Source organism: Heteronotia binoei, unplaced genomic scaffold (assembly GCF_032191835.1).
Source record: "Heteronotia binoei isolate CCM8104 ecotype False Entrance Well unplaced genomic scaffold, APGP_CSIRO_Hbin_v1 ptg000334l, whole genome shotgun sequence".
Classification (NCBI taxonomy): domain Eukaryota; kingdom Metazoa; phylum Chordata; class Lepidosauria; order Squamata; family Gekkonidae; genus Heteronotia; species Heteronotia binoei.
Genome location: NW_026800018.1, coordinates 404,010 through 425,434, shown reverse-complemented (window position 1 = coordinate 425,434; position 21,425 = coordinate 404,010). Strand labels below are relative to the sequence as shown.

The 21,425-nt window shown below is 40.4% G+C and overlaps 1 protein-coding gene across 2 annotated transcripts in view; it reads left to right on the top strand.

Annotated features, from left to right (window-relative positions):
- The window catches only part of LOC132590610 (protein PALS1), a 136,473-nt gene extending 115,139 nt beyond the window's left edge, over positions 1–21,334 (top strand). For both annotated transcript variants that reach the window (XM_060263579.1, XM_060263580.1), the window contains 6 exons: positions 2,825–2,896; positions 4,529–4,600; positions 6,938–7,105; positions 8,326–8,528; positions 11,200–11,310; positions 18,374–21,334. In XM_060263579.1, the coding sequence (XP_060119562.1) occupies positions 2,825–2,896; positions 4,529–4,600; positions 6,938–7,105; positions 8,326–8,528; positions 11,200–11,310; positions 18,374–18,550 (803 nt within the window). In that variant the 3' untranslated portion in view covers positions 18,551–21,334. The remainder of the gene's footprint in view (positions 1–2,824; positions 2,897–4,528; positions 4,601–6,937; positions 7,106–8,325; positions 8,529–11,199; positions 11,311–18,373) is intronic.
- Positions 21,335–21,425: the final 91 nt, after the last annotated feature.

Here is a 21,425-nt window from a genome sequence, read left to right as displayed (position 1 = left end):
GAACATGGACTTGTAAGCTACTTACCTTACTGTGGATTTTGCACCATTAGAGACTTTTGCCTTAATAATAATAAATAAAATTAAGTAATTATTCTCTTCCATTCAGCAAGCCCACAGTTTTGTGATCTCATGGGTGTCAATCATGCGGGTTCAATGACGAGTCGAGGTTGATACAAAGACTACGTTTATTGATAGACCGATATTTTGGCTAAAGCCATTGCTTGAAAAGAATGAAACCGATACATTGATACACAACTTTTAAGACACACTTCAAAGGGATTCCAAAGGGGGGTGGAAGCAGGGGAGTGTTCACACATAGAATATCAAAACTACATACATTCCCAGGGCGTTATCAGGCATTCGGCCTTGCAATGCCCAGATGGCTCATCCTCCCAGAGGAGAATTCAGGGGAAGGTGCTGATTGCTTTGTTCACTCTAATTAAACAGTCATAAAGGAGAGGAAAGCCAGGAAAGAATAATAAACTAACAACATTTGATTCCCTGGGCTCTTTCCCAGGTCTGTTTCTAGTCAGGCCCTAAAACCATTAGTTATTGATCAGAATTAGCCATGCTTGACAATGGGCAGTTTACTCATGGGAGTTGCTGACTGTAACAATGTGCTGTATTTCAATTACCTTCAGACTAACACAGGAAAAGCAAAGTAAGGAACAGAGCAATCTAGGGGGTGGAGTTTTCTTCCATCCTATAATCAGTTTCTAGTTAACTCTTTACTGTTCTACTATACAAACAACTTCTGAAATGAATGCAAAACAAACACAGGGACTCTGCTCTTCCTTTTTCACGCACCAGGAAGAGCCACATGGCTCTGCCTGCTTGTCCCTGCCCCCTTGCAGCTTTCCTCAAGCTAAGATTTAAAGGTGTGCACATATTCCAAAGCACAGTTTGTAGCTTCTTTTAAACCTGCAGAGATGTAAATGCACATCATGGGTGGCAGCAGGGAGGAGCCTGCAAAACCAGGGGCTCCGCCACCCAAACCTGAGGACTAGCAAGCCTACTGATTGAATGGAATTTTCTTTAATATTATGAGGTTGTACTTCTTTATAATGTGACAAAAGATTTGGAAAACAGTTTTACTGACTGTGTTAGCCAGCTTATTACGGTGTGTGTTTGTTTGTGTTTCCTGTAATATGAACTGTGATTCCATGTTACTGTTTTTTCTAATTAACAGTATTGGCATCTGTTAGTGATTTAACATGTTGGTAATATTTGCTGTTTTCTTTAATATAAAGAATTAGAGTATATTTTCTCATTCTTCCACATCAGAAAAGCTAAAATTATTGGTTTCTTGTTTATTTACTTAGTACATTTTTATTCCAACCTCCCTCCAAGGAGCTCAGGCAGCATATATCATTTTACCTTCACAACAATCCTGCATGGTGTGTTAGGTTGAGAGACCAACTGGCCCTAAGGTCACCTAACCAGCTTCATGGTAGAATGGGAACCTGGATCTAACCACTGCACCTAGGTGACTCTTGGTGTATTCGGTAGATGCTGAAAAGATCTTGTGTGTCAATAACTTGGACTGGCATGTTTTTGGATTCCTTCCAGCATATATTTTCTTGGAATGAAAAATAAATATTGAAAAGAGTTATTTTTACATAAATAAAAATGTATGCATACCAGCAGTTTTTATATGTCCAGCCTGAGAAGCTGAACCTTGTATTATATCATTTGTAGCTATATTGAATAGCCAAGAACTAGATACATTGTTTGCTACTTGCATCCACCTTTAACCAGACCCTTCCTTTTATAAGTGACAGCATTATCATTTCACCACATAAACACAGCTGCTTACAAAAGTGGACGGAATTACATCATACTGCAATTCCTCTATGGGATACACATACTTTATGTAATCCCTATGGATCATAAATTCCAGATAGAATTTGTTGATCTCAGTCATAGAAGAATGTGGTCCAGTAAGACTGAGATCAACAAATGCAAGTAGAATTCGCGATCCATTGGAACTAAAAATGCATCATGGGTGGCTGATAGAGATACTCTAATAAATGACATGTTGTTTGCAGTAACACAACTTTAGAGGTTCTTCATATGCAAGTATCACTAAAGATTTGAAATTTGTGAGGAAAAGATCTATGTTTGGTAATGATCACTTTCTAGGTCTGATTTCTGTCATGTGCCTCCATTCTCTGTTAAAATAATGACTCATGATAAGACTGCTTATATATATTCTAGGCCCCAAAGTCCTTTAGATCACTATCAATTGCTAGAGATTGTTTACCAAACATATCTATGTAGAGAAATGTCTTATTTTTTAAAGTAGTGGAAGTTCTGAACTGTGCTTCATAAGATAAAGTTGTCTTTGTAGCTACTCTTATTATTTCTGTAAGGTGGGGGAATAGAAGGAATTAGTCCATAGACATTTCTAAGGTTTCCCTTCGGCACAAGGGAAGGAACATTTCTGAGGTTTCCCTTCGACACAAAAAAAAATTCTGAATATTTGTCATATGATCTCCTTCAGAAAACTTGTAGCAGTTCATGTGACCATATTGTTGATGGGCCAGAGCTTTTACTTTTGTAGAGTTCTTGAATTTTGAAGGAAATTAAATACTTTGAAGCAGGATTCCATGTTGTCATTGTAGTACTATTGTGCTACACTAGTTCAGTACTGTTATAAGAGATTCTCTTGTGGAATTACCTCCTTCTGTGTTCTTAATGGAATTGATGTATGAATCCACACTGAGATACTGTCCGTCATCTTAAAATTATTACTGTAATCTGTCATGGGAAATTGCAGTTGTTTTCCATTGCTAATTATTTTTCTATATGCATTTTTATTAAGGAAAAAGCTTTCAGCAGCAAAGAGAAGCCATGAAACAAACTATAGAAGAAGATAAAGAACCAGAAAAATCAGGTAAGCCAGTAGCACTGTACTGTCGAATATGTGGGGGAAGAGATTAAGAGCAATAAGCCAGAGAAATAAATTATACTAAGCAAAGCTTAAAAAGGTCTTCATTTTTTTTTAAGTTTATTATAAAAGGCGGGGGGAGGCTGGTGAATTCCGGGGGTGGTAGGAAAAGGGCAAAACACAAAATACAAGGAAAATACACAACAATAGCAGTACAGAGATGTTCAAATGGAAAGCAATACAGTTGAACTAGCCAAGCTAACATGCAACCTAGGCTGTAGCAGGTTCCTCAGAGCACGTGCAGAGTTCCTTGTAGTAACAAGAAGTTGAAGGAGTTGTTAATTCCTACCTAATATCCTATGGACTCAGATTCCACTGAAAACTGAAGACAGGGAAAGTCCCAAAATGTCCAGATATTTATGGTAAATGGAATTGGACCTAAGCCGGCCTCCTTTCTAAGGGTGACAGTCAGCTTTAGTCAGTCCTATGCAAAGTTCCATCTGTGATGTCAGAGGCTTCTTACCAATCAGAGCCCTATAATATGCAGTCTTACATCCATCAGTCAGATAGGTGGTCTGGTCCCAACCAGAATGTCCTTTGTCCAAAAGGAATTAAGTCTGCCAGGATGCTCCAATGTGGAATGGGAATGAATGGGTCATTTTAATGTACCTCTCCAGGGCCCAAGATCCCAGACATTCTAGATGGCACTTCTGCCCTAGTAAGGTGTTAGGCTTTCTGTCACAATGCTGCCCATACCTGATCAGTGACTGCCCATACCTGATCATTTTCTGTTGTGATGCCCACTTTGTGGAATGGCTTACCTGAGGAGATCAAGCAGGTTCTCCCAATCCTGTCATTCTGTAGAATGTGTAAAAAGGAATTGCTTGGGAGGAGAGTATAAAAGGAAAAGGGACTGTAAAGTGGAAATTGTTCAGGAAGACACTCTTGCAAGGGAGCAAGAGTGTAGTTTATGGCGCTGTTTATTGTATGCATTTCTTGTTTTTACTGCATGGTATTCTGATTTCTGTAATCCAGTTTTTGCATGTCTTACATCATTTCTTATACTGTTTTTATTGAGTTGTTTTCTAACTTTGTAATCCTGTTGTGTTCAGTGCTTATTATTTGTCTTTTAGTGTTCTATTACATTGCTAAATTTTGTAATTGACTTTGCATCTCAGCAAGAAAGGTGTACTGTGAGCAAAGTAAATATATAAATGCTGTGCTAGAAAGGGCTCTTTGAATTTCAGAATGAGCCAGATAAAATATACCATTATATTGTCAATTGACTTCTGGGTCTGCTCGAGGATTTGAATTAGCATGGTGCCTTTCAGTTTTATTCTTTGTCATGGTGATGTTATCAAGGAATTCAATCATGATTAATAATGATAAAAAGAATGAATAATTAAATTTTGTAAAGAGAGATATTAACAATGGGCTGCTGGTAAGAGATCCACAGTATTGGTATGAAAAGCAAGTAAAAAGTGTTATGTTTGTGGCTGACATTTAATTTAACCAGTTGTGTGATACTTGGAAACAGTGTGAATGTCGTGTTCCAATTATTACAGCTGCCAACCAAGGAAATTTTGGTTATTATATTTGTACAACTTTGAATCTCATATTCATATTTTAAACTTCTAGGGAAACTTTGGTGTGCAAAGAAAAACAAAAAGAAACGGAAAAAAGTTCTGTATAATGCCAATAAAAATGATGGTAAGATATTTAAAATTATTTCAAGAGTTGTTGGTTTTTCCTACTTGAAGGATTGACTCCCACTAGTGTGTGGCATGATAGAGGTTTACAAGATTATGCATGGGATAGAGAAGATAGAGAAAGTATTTTTCTCCCTTTCTCAAAATACAAGAACACATGCAGTGAAATTGCTGAGCAGTTGGGTTAGAACAGATAAAAGGAAGTACTTCTTCACCCAAAGAGTGATTAACACATGGAATTCACTGCCACAGGAGGTGGTGGCAGCTGAAAGCATAGACGGCTTCAAGAGGGGATTGGATAAACATATGGAGCAGAGGTCCATCAGTGGCTATTAGCCACAAGGTATAGGTAGAACTCTCTGTCTGGGGCAGTGATGCTCTGTATTCTTGGTGCTTTGGGGGAGCAACAGTGGGAGGGCTTCATGTGTCCTGGTCCCACTGGTGGACCACTTGATGGCACCTGGTTTTTTGGCCACTGTGTGACAACAGAGTGTTGGACTGGATGGGCCATTGGCCTGATCCAACATGACTTTTCTTATGTTCTTCTGGCAAAAGCACATTCTGTTAGTGGGAGTAAAGAGCCTCGTCCAGCAGAAGGAAAAAGGTTTCTGGTAGTGGAATAGATCGGTATGATCCTGAGCAATAAAAAATGTAGTTCACTTGTTTCTGAAACTGGTATGTATTGCTTTTACAAGCTGGCAATTAAGAAATTTCACTTACAGCCCCATGAATTTTCTTTAGTGGAACTTAAAAGGATGTAACTCTGCCTTGGATTGAACTGTTGCTCACTTTAATACAAAACCTGATTCAGTACCTATAGTAATGTACTGTTGCTGCCTTCTCTTGATCTCTTGATCTTTCCTTCTTTTTCCTTTCTTTGCCTTCTTTCCCTTGTTCCGACTGACATACATCAAAGATATGTCTCTGAATTCATCATCTCCAAAGCACTTGTACTTATATCCAGTGTTCCCTCTAAGCTGCAGTGTCTTGTGAGCAAAAATTCTACTTTGTGAGCTACTGGTATTAAAGCTGTGAGCTATTAGCATTAAAGGAACAGTATCAGTACACCCAGAGTCCAAAGCTTAGCAGTGAAAATAAAGAATTACTGTAGAAAACCACCATAGAAAAATAAGAAACTGCAGATTTATACCCCGCCCTTCTCTCTGAATCAGGGACTCAGAGTGACTTACAATATCCTTTATCTTCCTCCTCCGCAACAGACACCCTGTGAGGTGGGTGGGGCTGAGAGGGCTCTTACAGCAGCTGTCCTTTCAAAAGCAACTCCTGCGATAGCTATGGCTAACCCAAGGCTATTCCAGCAGCTGTAAGTGGAGGATTGGGGAATCAAACTATATACAAGTGGGTAAAAAACCTTGAGAAGTATATTTTCCAGACAACAGTTCAAGAAATAAGTTAGAGTTAAGATTCAATGGCAGGGAATTTTATTTTTCCAGACATTTTGTTGATTTTATTTGTGTGTTCCCACTGACTTGATTTTTAAATTTTTAATATGATTTATTTTACATTTGCTTGTGATTATGATTTTTATTATTATGAATCTTCATTTATTTGTACAATGCTGAGAGGCTGTGGGATACAAATACCTAAAATAAATAGGATGCCCTGAAAACTGTGTAAGATACATAAAATGCATGAAAGGAGTTCTAGAAATATAGTAGATCCAGAAGGAATGATGTGCCATTTTTGATTAAATTACCTGTGTGCACTCATGAGCTAAAATGCTTTCTGAGATGCTAGACTGAGTGGTGGTTTATATTCTTTTAATAGAAGTGTATTTTCATAACTAACTTATGAAAATCATTGCCACAAGATGCAATGATTATGGCTTCGATCTCACCTAGATTTCCTCAGGTGCAAGGTGAAATAGCATTTCAGGGTTTCTTTTGGGCATCCACAAGAGGGAGGAATCAGCAAAAAAATCACCCGCTCCCCTTGCACCCAAAGAAATCTAGGCAGGACCAAGATCATGTGTGTATGAAATGCCATATATTATAAAACCAAGGGAAAAGGAGAAAGTGATTATTGTTTAAATTAGAACTACCATCCAGATAGTGTTTATGGCCTGAAATTTTGCCTGATATTCTCAGAGACTCGAGAACAAGCTTGTATGAGTATGGATGTATAGTGCTTTCTCAGACTACTGTTATGTAATCCAGACATGAGAATCCTCTTAACTGAAGGTGCCAGTGATTGAGACCTTGTGCATGCAAAGGATGCGCCCTGTTTCTGAGTCACACTCCCTCCCTATTGAATGTCATAGTAATTATTGCTCACTTTGGAAAACATTCACATTTTATTTTGGTCTTTCTCTCTGAAGATTATGACAATGAGGAGATTTTGACTTATGAAGAAATGTCACTTTATCACCAACCCGCAAATAGGAAACGACCTATTGTCCTGATCGGTCCACAGAACTGTGGCCAGAATGAACTGCGGCAGAGGCTAATGAATAATGAAGCTGATCGGTTTGCTTCTGCAGTTCCTCGTAAGTTTGAAGCTTTGGATACATTGTCACTGGTCCTGTGTTCTAAAATTAAACCCCAACAGCAGTGGTAGGCAGCCAGCCCCAAGCACTTTAGCAGTACCTCAACTCATTTTGCTCAGCTTGTCAGTTTGATTCTCCAATGCTAGGGCTCAGGTTCTCCCAGTATGTCTGGCCAAGTGCACTCTCTCTCCCCCACTCTCTTTAGTTTGCTGAACACCAGGGTCTACACAGGGACACCCAGGCCATGTTTTCATTCATACTGACTTTTCCCCAAAGCAACTCAGCTGATTCTTCTCACCTCCATTTTATCTTTAAAACAATCAGCCTAGCTGAGTGTTTGACTGACCTAAGGTCATCCAGCAAACTTCCATGGCAAAGCAGGGACTTGAATCCGTGTACCCTAGTTCCTAATCCTACTTTTTAACCATTATATCACACTGCACCTTTGCCCTACCGCCTGACCATGTCACAATGTAAACGAAATCAAGAGCAGGTTATAACTTAGTAGGAATGGAAGCTGCTTTAATAGATTATTCACTAAACCAGTATGTGTGTGCTGTTGAAAATACTGTATTTTATAGGTATGAGGGTACTTTAAAGCAGGCTTTTTTTGTAGCAGGAACTCCTTTTCATATTAGGCCACACACCACTGATGTAGCCAATCCTCCTAAGAGCTTACAGGGCCTACTGTAAGCTCCTGGAGGATTGGCTACATTAGGGATGTGTGGCCTAATATGCAAAGGAGTTCCTGCTACAAAAAAAGCCTGCTTTAAAATAAAATCCTTTGTATAGCTGCTTTCCCAAGGATGTCAGTTAGTTACTAACAGCAGCTTGATTAAATACTCTTTTACATGGATACAGTTGTCATTCTTCATATACTTCAGGAGTTTCAGTTGCATATAACATTCCTTCCTTCATGTGATAACGTTTTTAGGAAGTATGTCTTTGCATGACTGGACATGTACTGTGCACCTTACAGAGACTTCTGTAACTATTTTTAACCCCCATTGGGGTTAAAACTTGCAAATCTTTCTGGATTAACAACTTTAAAGACTGGTATTCTTCATCTAACACAAGTATATTCTGCTGAGATTCAAGTAGGTGTTCCTTTCCCCTGTAAGGGTTGCAAATTAAAATAAAAATGCTTTCTACATTGTTTCCATCTCCAAAAATTGTCTTAATTTATTGTCTTGTTTTTTTGGGGGGGGGCACGGTGTTAGATACCACACGAAATAGGAGAGACAATGAAGTAGCTGGCCGAGATTACCATTTTGTGTCACGACAAGTATTTGAGGCTGACATAGCTGCTGGGAAGTTTATTGAGCATGGTGAATTTGAGAAGAATTTGTACGGCACCAGCATAGACTCTGTCCGGCAAGTGATCAATTCTGGAAAGATATGTCTCTTAAATCTTCATACACAGGTATCAGCAAAGTTTATTTATTTACAAAATTTATATCCTATCTTTCTGTTTTTACAAGGGCTGCCAAAGTGGCTGTTTAAACATTCTTGATAAAATACATTATAAAACCATAAAAATAATCCCCCCTCTCAAACATACTTCATTAAAACAATTTTACCAAGAGTTAAGGGACAACATGGAACCTTGTGGTGTAGCCCATAGGCTAAAGGCCAGGGGGCTTAACAGTAGTCCCCAGCACTGTTTTCTGAAACCTACTTTCCCAGTAGTATCAGAACCATCGCAGAACAATGCCGCCCAACCCCAGTCCAGATAAGCAGTCCAGCTGTAATTGTTGCATTGCGGTAGTTTAAAATAAACGTGTTGGTGAAGGATCTTCTTTCTAGAAATAGCTTTCATGCACTGATTGCCCTGTGAAATCACTCTGTTGAGCACAGTTGTTTTACCTCTGAGATTAGGTAATACAACAACAGACCTTTATAATTTCTCCTACACAGGCACGAAACTTGCATATTTATTGTCTGCTCTGTACATGTGCTATGGCTGTATGGAACATCTGTTTTTAGAATATAAATGCTAAATACTTCCTAATTTTGAAGATACTGTTTTATCGTGGGAGACTATTTGTAATTTTTCCTACCCATCACTGGATTTATTGGATAACAGGTTGAAAGACTATGCAGAGGTGGGAGTCCCTGCTGCTATGAATTCTCTTTATTACCAGTATTCAGCATAGTGAGTACTGGCAAGAGAGGTTGTGGAACTGGCTTAACATTGGCTTTCTCCATATTCTTGCAGCAAAGATATGGTTTCTGTCCTACATTAACCCTCACTAGCTGCTGCAGCTACCTTTGTAAAGTAGCAAGCTGCTTTGATAACGCAAATGAATTGCTGCCCTTTCTGGCTACCGTTGCCAACCCAAAAAGATCTTCAATTAGCTTCAAAAAATACTGAGGTTTGAGCATTGAAGAACCTCCAGAGTTTCAGCCTGAGTTATGTGTTGTGGACTAATATGTAGCCTGGAATAGTTAATTAGAACACACTTACATAGTTAAAACATATTTAACTGGATGCTGAGTAGTAGACATAGGGAGGCAGCATACCGCCGTGTATTAATAATGTCATCTGTGAAATTTAGTGAGAGTTAAAAGGCAGGATGGGATATTATGGGGGAAGAGGTGGTCAGTTAGCCCTGACCTTTTTGAGCCAGCATCAAAAATGTCTGTTTATTCCTTTATTATGCCTTGCCAAAAGGAAAATTGTGTGCATACTGCATCAGATTTGTAAATGTTAGTGTCTTTTTAAAAAAAGTAGAATTCTAATAAATAACTATTTAGTGGCCATACAGAAGCCTTTTTCTCATCAGGTCCATATATTTTAAAATTAGGTTTTTCTGACCTTTTGGTGGGAGAAGTTTATAGCACACTGAAAGTGCAAATCCTCTCACCAGCCTCGTCTTTGATCCATGCAAGTGATAAAGAATTGACTTACTTCTTGATTTCTGGGGCGGCTTTAAACTTAATGCAACAGCTGATTTACACCACAGTTAGTTGTAGCAGATATGTGAAGCATGAATGAGGGACATATATTCCTAACATATAGTAGACATGTGCCAGGAAACAATGACCACATGTGATTTTCAGGCATGTTCCTGAGTGCTTAGGTACTTATCTCCCCTTCACATTTTACGTGATTGTCTCAGCAAGCACCATCCTTCTGCAGTGTACAGCAGGAAATGGCTCTGGAAGGGGGTCACTGTACTTTCTTAGGCTTTTCCACAGTTGTGTTAGAAACTTCTTGGAATCTTTAACTTTTCAGCTGTTGTTTAAGAGAGTCCATGCGCCATATGCTGCTAACCACTAAATTGTGCCACTGTGTGAGAAACAGAAAACAACTCTACAAAAACACATTTGTAATAAATTGTCAAATTATTGCTTTCCACACCCTGCCGTGGTGTGTTGCATTATATTTTTTCTTTGCAAAAAAAAAAGAATAAGCCATGGTAGGGATGTGACATCTCCAAATTTAGAGTCTTGGGGATATTAAAAATAGTTAATTGTCTCAGTTCCTATATATAAATATATTAAAAATGGATAATGAAATTTTCTGATATGTCAGTTTCTGTTTCTTAGCTATGTGGTCCTCCCCATCCTGCCAGTGTCTAAACTATATGACATTTGGACAGATACATAAAAACGGCCTTCTTAACATCATGGTATTTTTTAAAAAACACCATTAGAAACTGCAATTTTTTGTTAACATAAGAAGTCCACCTTCATGTTTTCATGCCATGGCCAACCAGTTGCTCTGCCGGGCCAACAAACAGGGCACAGAAGATGAGGCTTTCTTCTCTTGATGTTGCCTCCAGTACTGGGTTCCAGAGGTTAGCATGCATAGTATATTTCTTACTACTTCATGCTGTTTAAGCTGAGTTCATTTTGGCAGTCACTTGTGTGGTCCAAAACAAAGTGTTTTTTTTTCAAGATTGCAAGTAACTTGTCAAGCAAGTTTTTCTAAGCAGACATCTTGCACTGCAATTCCCATAGAAATTCACCAAGTATAATGTTGCAGTGCGGAAATTGTACTGGCACTGGATAATTGATATGAATAATGGAATACATTGTTCTGTGTGAAATGAGTAATTTTAATAAACGCAAATTACATTTCCCAACAGTCACTGAAGAGCTTACGTAATTCAGACTTGAAGCCATATATTATCTTCATTGCACCACCTTCCCAAGAGCGGCTTCGTGCATTACTGGCCAAAGAGGGCAAAAATCCAAAGGTAACATTCATGTTGTGTATCATTTCTGTTGCTGATGGTGAGCCTTGTTTGTAAGCCTTCCAAAGGTCGAAGTATGAATTTCTCTCTAAAGCACAATGCAATCCATTCTGTACCACCACCACCCCCAAATACTGATGCGCATTTTCTTCTACTACGCTTAGCTGGAACACACAACACTTAGTATAAGAGAGGCAGACAGGATTTCATGCTGAACCCTATGTCATAGCCATGCATATTGGCACTCCTGCTCCTATCAAGGGGTTCTGCAAATGGCTGCCTGTGCCAATTTTGAAACACATGCTGCATGTTGGTCATCCTTCTTTAGTATTTCTTTCTCTTTGTTAAAAAATATTCCACTTTCCCAGAACAATTTTTTAAAAGCTGCTCATAATACATTATTAATGTTTGTCGATGTAGTTGTGTGGGCTGTATGGATGATGTTCCTGCACTTCAAAAAATCTTGTCACAGGCAAAAATGTAGTCACAGGCAATTAGTTTAGTGGTCCTGGAGGCAGATGGACAATCCAATTCCTGTCATGACTCCTTAAACCAGTTTGCTAGTGCTCAGGCAGGCATTGCAATGCAGAGGAATCTTGCATCCAAATATGCATTAGCTTCAGACTCTTGTAATGGACACAGGTATTACAAGATAGGGAAGAGCCTCGTGGCGCAGAGTGGTAAAGCTGCAGTACTGCAGTCCAAAGCTCTGCTCACGACCTGAGTTCGATCCTGGCGGAAGCTGGGTTCAGGTAGCCAACTCCAGGTTGACTCAGCCTTCCATCCTCCGAGGTCAGTAAAATGAGTACCCAGCTTGCTGGGGAGAAAGTGTAGATGACTGGGGAAGGCAATGGCAAATAACCCAATAAAGAACTCTACCATGAAAACATCATGATGTGACGTCACCCCAGAGTTGGAAATGACTGGTGCTTGCATAGGGGACTACCTTTACCTTTTTGGTTGTTTTTAATACAAGATAACAATTTTTGTGTTTGGAACACATTATTCCAGCCTATGCTATTGGGTGACACTAGCCACAGTGTATTGTTGGAACTTTCTGTCTGGGGCAGTGATGCTCTGTATTCTTGGTGCTTGGGGGGCACAGTTGGAGGACTTCTAGCCCCCCTGGTGGACCTCCTGATGGTGCTTGTTTTGACCACTGTGTGACACCATGTTGGACTGGATGGGCCATTGGCCTGATCTAACATGGCTTCTTATGTTCTGGAGAACGGCTGCTGCCAGAGTAACAGATAAGTTGCAAGCCTCCCTGAGATGCCAAGGATGGAAGTAAATCTGTTTTTTTAGGCTGAGTGTAATTGTGAATGTAACTCTCTGCAAGCCAGGGTGAGTACCACTGGCTTAGATGTTTTTGGTCCATTATTGGAGTAGCAGGATGCAGTTTTTAAAAATTAGCTAACTACTACTCTGGGAAGCACATTCTGTCTAGAACAGGGGTAGGGAACGTTGGCTCTCCAGATGTTTTTTTGCCTATAACTCCCATTGGCCATGCTGGCTGGGGCTGATGGGAGTTGTAGGCAAAAAACATCTGGAGAGCCAACGTTCCCTACCCCTGGTCTAGAAGGAAGATACTATAGTGTAGCTGTTTCAATGTAAGCAGGGCTTTTTTTGTAGCAGGAACTCCTGCTCTTCCCCCTCCCCTCTTCTTACAGACCCACTATAAGCTCTTGGAGGATTGATTACATCGGGGGGGGGGGGGTTAGCCTAATATGCAAAGGAGTTCCTGCTACAAAAAAAGCCCCCCCCCCTTCTTACAGGCCCACTCTAAGCTCTTGGAGGATTGACTACATCGGGGGAGGGGGGCGTATAGCCTAATATGCAAAGGAGTTCCTGCTACAAAAAAAAACAACCCTGGATGTAAGGCTCAAACAAGGTCAATTATATAAATATTTTCCCTTGGCTCAAAGCAGCTGTGGGAACCTGCTGTCTGGATTGCAAATTCACATTGAGAGAGAGGGGTACTTAAGTGTTTTCAGCTACATTTTTTCATATCTATGGTGCTTCCTCTGAGCCTGTTTTTACTGCATGGGGGTGAGACAAAAAGCAGCCTGGAGAAGATTATTTGATGATGATAGAATAGGTGTCTCCTGCCCCATACAAATATCCAATTTAGATTTTATCTTCCTGCAGTGCTTCTTGGGTAACCACAACCAAACCTCACCAGTAAAAAAAAAGTCCAAGTATTACAGGTAGCTTGAAGCCTGGTGAGCAAATGCCATCTTGTAAATTGTGGAAACTTTTAGTCCCAGTTTGAATTGTCAAGAGATTGGAGACTTTGTTCCCTATTTTGAATATTCTGTTGTGGATAATCCCTTTCCTGAAGAAATTAACACTGAAACAGATGTATCAGCTGTTGTGAGGGATGTTCACCCCTGTGTTGTGGGGTGTTTTCACCTTGTTGGTATGGAAGAATGACATTGAAAAGATGACCATTCTCCAACAACAAAATTCCAACAAGAAAGCACTCCTGTATTGAATACGTTGATAAATATTTTTGCAGTTCTATTAGATCACACTGGAGTATCTCTGGTTTTATTTTGTATCACTTGGCATTAGTTTTTTTAAAGTACTATGTTGATAAGTTATTCATCTTCTTCGTGGTCTCTGTGCAGTCACACACATGGGTTATCCGTCTGGATCGAACCCGACCTCAGAGAATTCAAAGCAATCTTAAGCGTTAATTTTGGCACGCACTCCTCATTCTGGGGAGGAGGCATCCACTGCGCAGGCCTAGAACGGGAGGGAGGCGCTCCACCCACTCAGTTTCTTCTTTACCGCTGTCCTGGATACACCTACCTCGCTGCGCTCCATTTTTTCTCTGCAATCTTCACCTTGCTCCTTGCATCCTCACTGCCCTTCACTCCAAATTTTCGATCTTCACCTCTCCGGTATTGTAAAAAAAAAAAAAAAATTCTATATATCCTCCCTTATCTTTCTCTTTCCCCTTCCCCTTTCCACCCCCCTCTTCCCAGGCGGATGGAAGGGAAAGACAACAAAATCACTTTCAAAAGGTGTACTCAGCATGGGGCTAAGATTCCGTCAATAAACGGACATTCCTTGTACCTTTTCTGTCTGGGAGAGACCCATTGAACCGACATTTGCCTCCACTGTAGCCAGTTTGGGAAGCAGGCTAGAAAGAATCGCACAGCCAGGCTCAAAAGCCACCTTCTAGAGACATCTTTACGGCCTGTGATGTCTCAAGCTTCAGGATCCCAAATTTCGCCAACATCCCTAACTAACCAAAGGGAAGTGGCTCGACTGGCAGCTTCCGTGGCATCGGCTCCCAGCAAGCATAAGTCCGGGAAGCACTCCAAGAAGTCTGATGATTCCAAAAAGAAGCATCGTATGGAATCGACTTCTGGAAAACCATCGGATTCGACAGCCCACCGATTGAAGCCGAAGACAGATCATAGGTCTTCGGTCCCTAGGTCTCCCACTATGACCTCAGCATCGTACCTGACTGCTCCCACTTCAACCTCAATGCCAACGGCACCGACTCCAAAAAGAAATCGCCACCTTGCTGGACAAGGCGGCTATAGAACCAGTTCCACTGCAGTTCCATCACACAGGGTTCTACTCCCGTTACTTTCTGGTTCCAAAGAGGGACGGGGGTCAACATCCTATACTAGACCTGCGCAAACTCAATCAGCACATTCGTTACAAAAAATTCCGCATGATTACACTGCAGTCTATTCTACCAGATTCCAGAGCAGGCCTGGATGGCGTCAATAGACCTTCAAGACGCTTACTTCCACCTCACCATCAATCATTGGCACAGAAGATTTCTCAGGTTTGCCGTCGGAGACCAACATTACCAGTTTCGCTCCCTTCCGTTTGGTCTTTCGACAGCACCGAGAGTCTTCACAAAATGTATGGCGGTGGTGGCAGCCTCGCTACGACAACAGAAGATCTCCGTCTACCCCTACATAGACAATTAGCTTGTTGTGGCTTAGTCCAAAGAGCAACTCTAAAGGAACATTTCTACCATCCTGTCTCTCCTAGCCTCACTAGGTCTTCAGGTCAATCTAGCGAAATCCAACCTGACCCCTATGCAGAACATTCAGTTCATAGGAGCACACCTCTCAACTCTAGCACACAAGGCTTACCTTTCAATGGACAGAGTGCACCATATTCAATCCCTTGCCAGTACCATCATTATGCACCATACTCAAACAGCCTTCATCTTCCAACGCATGCTGGGTCTCATGGCAGCCACCACTTCCGTTCTATGCTTTGCAAGACTCCACATGCATCCTCTTCAACTGTGGTTTGTCCGGACATTTCATCCACATCGCCAATACCAAATGACCCTACTTACTGTTCCATCGTACATCCTACCATCTCTAGAATGCTGGTCTCTGGAACACCATCTCTTGACTGGAATGCCGTTCATACGGCCGACCCCGTCTGCCATTGTCACGATCGACGCTTCGAAGTGGGGATGGGGAGCCCACTTGGGAACGTTGACAGTTCAAGGTCAATGGACAGATTACGAAAGATCCCTCCACATCAACTGCCTAGAACTCTTGGCAGTTCACAGAGCTCTGAGATCTTTTCTGCCATCTCTTCATGGCCAACACATTCAGGTCACTTCAGACAATGTTGCCACTGTCTTCTACATCGTCCACCTCTGCAAACGTGTCATGTCCCTATGGCATTGGAGCATTGCTCACGACATATTTCTGACAGCTGTGCATCTACCTGAGTCCAGAATGTGAAGGCGGATGCACTAAGCCGACACCTAGTCAACGACCACGGATGGACCCTCAATCGCCAATACCTTCAGACAGTCTTCAAACATTTCAGAGTCCCAGAGATAGACGTCTTTGCCTCCGCGCACAACACCCAGTGTCCACGCTTCTACACTTGAGGTCCGGGAGATGCATTCCTCCACCTGTGGTCAGGACCACTTCATTACTTATTTCCACCAATTCCTCTCATCACAAGGTCACTCCAAAAAATCAAGCTAGATCGGACCAATTGTATCCTGATCACTCCATGGTGGCCCTGTCAACCTTGGTTCACCACTCTTCTTCTTCTGTCGAACAACGCATTCCTCCAATTTCCCAGAGTACGTGATTTACTCTACCAACAGGAAGGCAATGTCCTACACCACGACCCTGGTCTTCTAAAACTGACTGCTTGGAAGATCAGTTTTTGAATTTTTCCTCAGGATGTTCGCCAGGTCATGCTTAATGCTAGAAAACACTCCACTAGGAAATTGTACTCTCTGAAATGGAAACGTTTTTCAGCATATGCTACTCGTCATAACTTTCACCCTGAACTTTCCACTAAAGCCCAGATTTTGACGTATATGTTGTTCCTTTCTAATGCAGGGCTTATTCTTCTTTGAAAGTGCATCTGGCAGCCATCTCAGCTTTCCATCCACGCATTGAAGGGTGCACTGTTTTTTCCCACTCCGCGACTAAGGCATTTATGAAAGGAATCATACATATCCAACCTCCAATCCGTCAATTACACCCTACTTGGAGCTTGTCTCTCGTCTTAAGCCAACTTTTGAAACCACCTTTCGAGCCTATGGCGTCCATCCCCCTGCAACTTCTGTCATGGAAGACAGCATTGCTGGTGGCACTCGCATCAGGTAGCACTCGCGTCAGTGACATTTGTGCTTTCAGGGCAGATCCTCCATACACTATCTTTCACCATGATAGAGTAATATTACGCCCTGACCCATCCTTTTTACCCAAAGTCGTCTCACCGTTTCATCTAGGGAAACCGTCTACTTTACCTTCATTCTTTCAACATCCTAGCGATGATGGTCAGCGAGCCCTTCATAACCTGGATGTACGTAGAGCTCTTGCTTTCTACACCGAGCGAACATGTTCCTTCCGTAACGACAATAGACTTTTCGTAGCCTATAGAGCCCACAACCAAGGTTTCAGGATCTCAACACAAAGATTTTCTAAATGGGTTGTGGCGGCCATTACCTTGTGCTACCGACTGGCTAAGCAGCCTGTACCAGGACATTTACGAGCTCGTTCCACTCGAGCCGTTTCCACGTCATCAGCCTTCTGCAAGGGCGTCCCGATGGAAGATATATGTGCCGCTGCGGTTTGGTCTTCCCCATCTACGTTTGCCACGCACTACGCCTTAGACGTTCGTGCTCGGCATGACGCACCCTTCGGACAGGCTGTACTACGCTCCATTTTTGACTGACGTCCCCAGTCTTCTATTCTGTAAGTACATTCCTTGCTTTTTCATATGCTTAATTAACCTCTGCCTTCTTATTACAGATCCAGCACTCGCCTCCAGGCAGAATAGCTTGCCAGTCACCCATGTGTGGGACTGCACAGAGACCATGAAGAAGATGGACAGGTTTCTTACCTGTAATTGATGATCTTTGAGTGGTAATCTGTGCAGTCACACACGCCTGCCCAGCCTTCCCCGCTGCTGGTTGTTTTATTTCTCTACTTACTAGATTTCTCTATACAGCGGCTAGAAGAAACTGAGTGGGTGGAGCGCCTCCCTCCCATTCTAGGCATGCACAGTGGATGCCTCCTCCCCAGAACGAGGAGTGCATGCCAAAATTAACGCTTAAGATTGCTTTGAATTCTCCAAGGTCGGGTTCGATCCAGACGGATAACCCGTGTGTGTGACTGCACAGATGACCACTCCAAGATCATCAGTTACAGGTAAGAAATCTGTCCTTCACAATTTGTCACAATAGCCATCATGGTTCTCTTCAGTAACCTCCAGGTGGTGGCTGAGATCTCCCAGGATTACAACTGATTTCCAGGCAACACAGATCAGTTTACCTGTAGAAAATGGCCAGTTTAGAAGATGGACTTTATGGCATTGTACTCCATTGAAGTCCCTCCCCTCCCCAAACCCAGCCGTTTTCAGGCGGCACCCCAAAAATATCCAGGTATTTTCCAGCCCAGAGCTGGCAGCCCTAGCCTACCATAGGTACAATATCTTGCTTCCTCCAGATCAGTTTGCACAATGTGTGATTGCATTTGTATGTGTTTATGATGTGGGATCCCTAAATTGTCACTGAAAGAGCGTATTTACTTCTGTCCACTTTCAGCCTGAAGAATTACGAGAAATCATAGAAAAAACCAGAGAGATGGAACAAAATAATGGCCATTACTTTGATACTGCAATTGTTAACTCTGATATTGATAAAGCATATCAAGAACTACTTCGTTTAATCAACAAACTTGATACAGAACCTCAGTGGGTCCCATCCTCCTGGCTACGATAAAAAGAAGTCTTTGGCCAAGAGAAGACTGGCTCATCTCTGATGTTTGATAACGGGTTAAGCTCTTTCCCTCTGGGTATGTGATGGTCAGTGCAAAGAAATCAAGCAAACAGAACAGTTCTGGTGCAATTTAGGATATAAGAACTTTCACCATCTTTTGAGCAGACATGGACACTGAACAAGCCACTACCTTTTTAAAAATCATTTGAGTTAGCTTTTCAAGCAGCTGCTTTAAATTACATTTTCTGTTTAGAATTTTTCTTCAAAATTGACAGTTAAAGCAAGTTTTATATATGTACAATCCCCTGATTGTTATAAGTATTGGTTATTATTTAACACTGTTAACTTAATTGTCTTGTGGACATGCTTGTAGTTTGCAAACATACCTTTACAGAATTTGAATAGAGGAATTAATCTGAATTCTCTTTCAGTGGTATAAAGGGGCCACTTTGATCTGGGGTTGCCCTGCTAGGCTTGAATTTGTTACTGATAAAACATTCCATTATCTTGATAGCACTGCAGTTTTGAACAGAAAATATGTATAATGTAAATATTTCAACTTTTTTGTCTTGAATTATTTTGTAAATCAGATTTGATGACTTATTAAATAGCCCTAAATCTCACAGGACATGAATTCTATATATAAGCTGATATTTTAGATGTGATATTTTTAAACTTACTGGTTGGCAGCCACTGTTATCCCTGTAGAAAAATTTAGAAGGGAAAGAAAGGTTATATTTTTATGAAAATAGACATTCTTATATGGATTTTTAAAAAAAGGATTTGCTTCCTTATAATGTAAAATGTCTTTTATAACCAAGAAAACAGACTTTGGGATGATAAACATCAGAATATATTCTTGTATTTTTTTTACCCAGTTACAAAATGTCTCATGGCTGTTTGTCATATAGGTAGCTAATTGGAGTTATTTAAATCAAGTTATTACCCTTGGTACTGTAAAATAAAATTAATAGTGAGAGAATGTGAATGGCTAAATTAAAAATTTGGCATATTCTCTTTTGTAGAACCAGCATATCTCTACGTGCAATTGAAAATACCTTTGAAGGTCCCAATATTATGTTGATTACATTTATAAAACATCTGCCAAGTGTAGCTTGCTTTTTGAATTTTACTACTTTTGTTGCTTTTTTGGTGGCATCCTTGAATGTGAATATTAATAGTTTTCTTTTCAGTCATAGCTTATTTTTTTCTATACAGTCATACACTGGAAGTACTTCAACATATATGAATAGAATAGTGAAGGATTTAGTTGTCTTTCCATATTTCATTTTTTTTTTTGTAAAAGGTTCAATTGAACAAATTTACAAGATTGATAACTTTTCATTTTCACAGCTGAACATATTATTCATTGGTGCATGGAGTATGTGAAAAGCTTCATTTTTACTTAAATGGATTGGAAGAATTTCATAAATGAAGCTATGCCCTCACTGTAGAGGAGAAGGAAGAGAAATTTAGGAGAACCCAGAGGCTCTACTCCTGTGTATGCTATACACAAAAAGTTTTTACACTGCAACAAATTTATAGAGAGATCACAAAATCACTCAGATGTGCCTCCATCCAATAAAGCCTTTTGGGTAGGAGAAAGAAATAATATAGAATAAGCTGTGTCACTAGAAAGCCTGCAAGTAATTGTTTGCTTGGAATGCCAGGTGAAAAGAGGAGCATGTTGGTGTGGGGTTTCTTTAGTCATGAGCATTAAGACATCGTGGGCCAGTGCAGATATAATTTAAAAATCAGGAATGGGCTGTGGGGGCTTAACCATATCATTCCCTAAACAATAGGTAAGGCAAGTCTATGAACTGACATTTGAAACTGATTACAACCTTTTTCTGATTAGAGATTAATCATGGTTAAAATTAATACAGACATGAAAATGTGTATTTAACGTTAGTGGAATTTGTGCACAAGGGAATGCCTAGTCAGGGTGCAAAATGTTATATTTCTTATCATTTCCTTAGAATTACGAAGTATTGGTTGTCCCTCATTTAAGAGGCATAGTTCTAATTCGTGAGATATAAATTTCTAATTACTTCAGTAGCCTTGAGAAAAAAAAATCTGAAAACTTTTTTGATATTGTAGGTTAAATGTGACATTATCACTTAAATCTTGATTGTAATCAAAGGTAAAATGCTGCAATTGGTATCCCACACCATCAGTATGTTAAGCAATAAAACTCATTTTATTTCTTTGATTACTGTTTTTTGAATTCTTGATATGGTTTAAAATTTAATTGGAATATAGTCTTTGAATGAACAAACTACAAAGTGTATTTGCTGTTCTTTGCCTTTGTTTGGCCTAAACATTCATATTGAGCTCAGGTTATAGAAGTGCAACACTGGTAGGCTGCAGTGAAGTCTTAAGGAAGACCAATATAATTGAATCAAAATGCATCAATCCTTCTGCTGAAGTGTACATGATAAAAGAGTGTTTTCTTACCTTGTCATGGGAGAAGAATGTGCTTGTATAAGGGAAGTAAATAAGAAATGTGTTCCTATGCCCTATGGTATTCCACATCACAAAGAGCAAAAAAGTTGGTAAAACTTTGTTCTAGATAGATTACTTCCTTTGCTAATGGGTCTCTGTTGACAATACATGAATGTAATTGTGTTTAAATAGGATGACTTAACAAAAGGCATAAAAACTTGACTTATGGTAGCCCTAGGTTGTAGCTTGATACCACGTACTCTATTTTGAGATGTTAAGAACTGCACACTAATGTAAAGATGTAAAATATTTCTCAGCATCAAATAAATCACTGTAACTTTATCTGTTATGCTAAATGTGTTTTCCCTTGTACTAGGATTACTCCAAAGTATGTATCTGTATTGCTGTGGTCATTGTACCAGCCAGTGGCGAC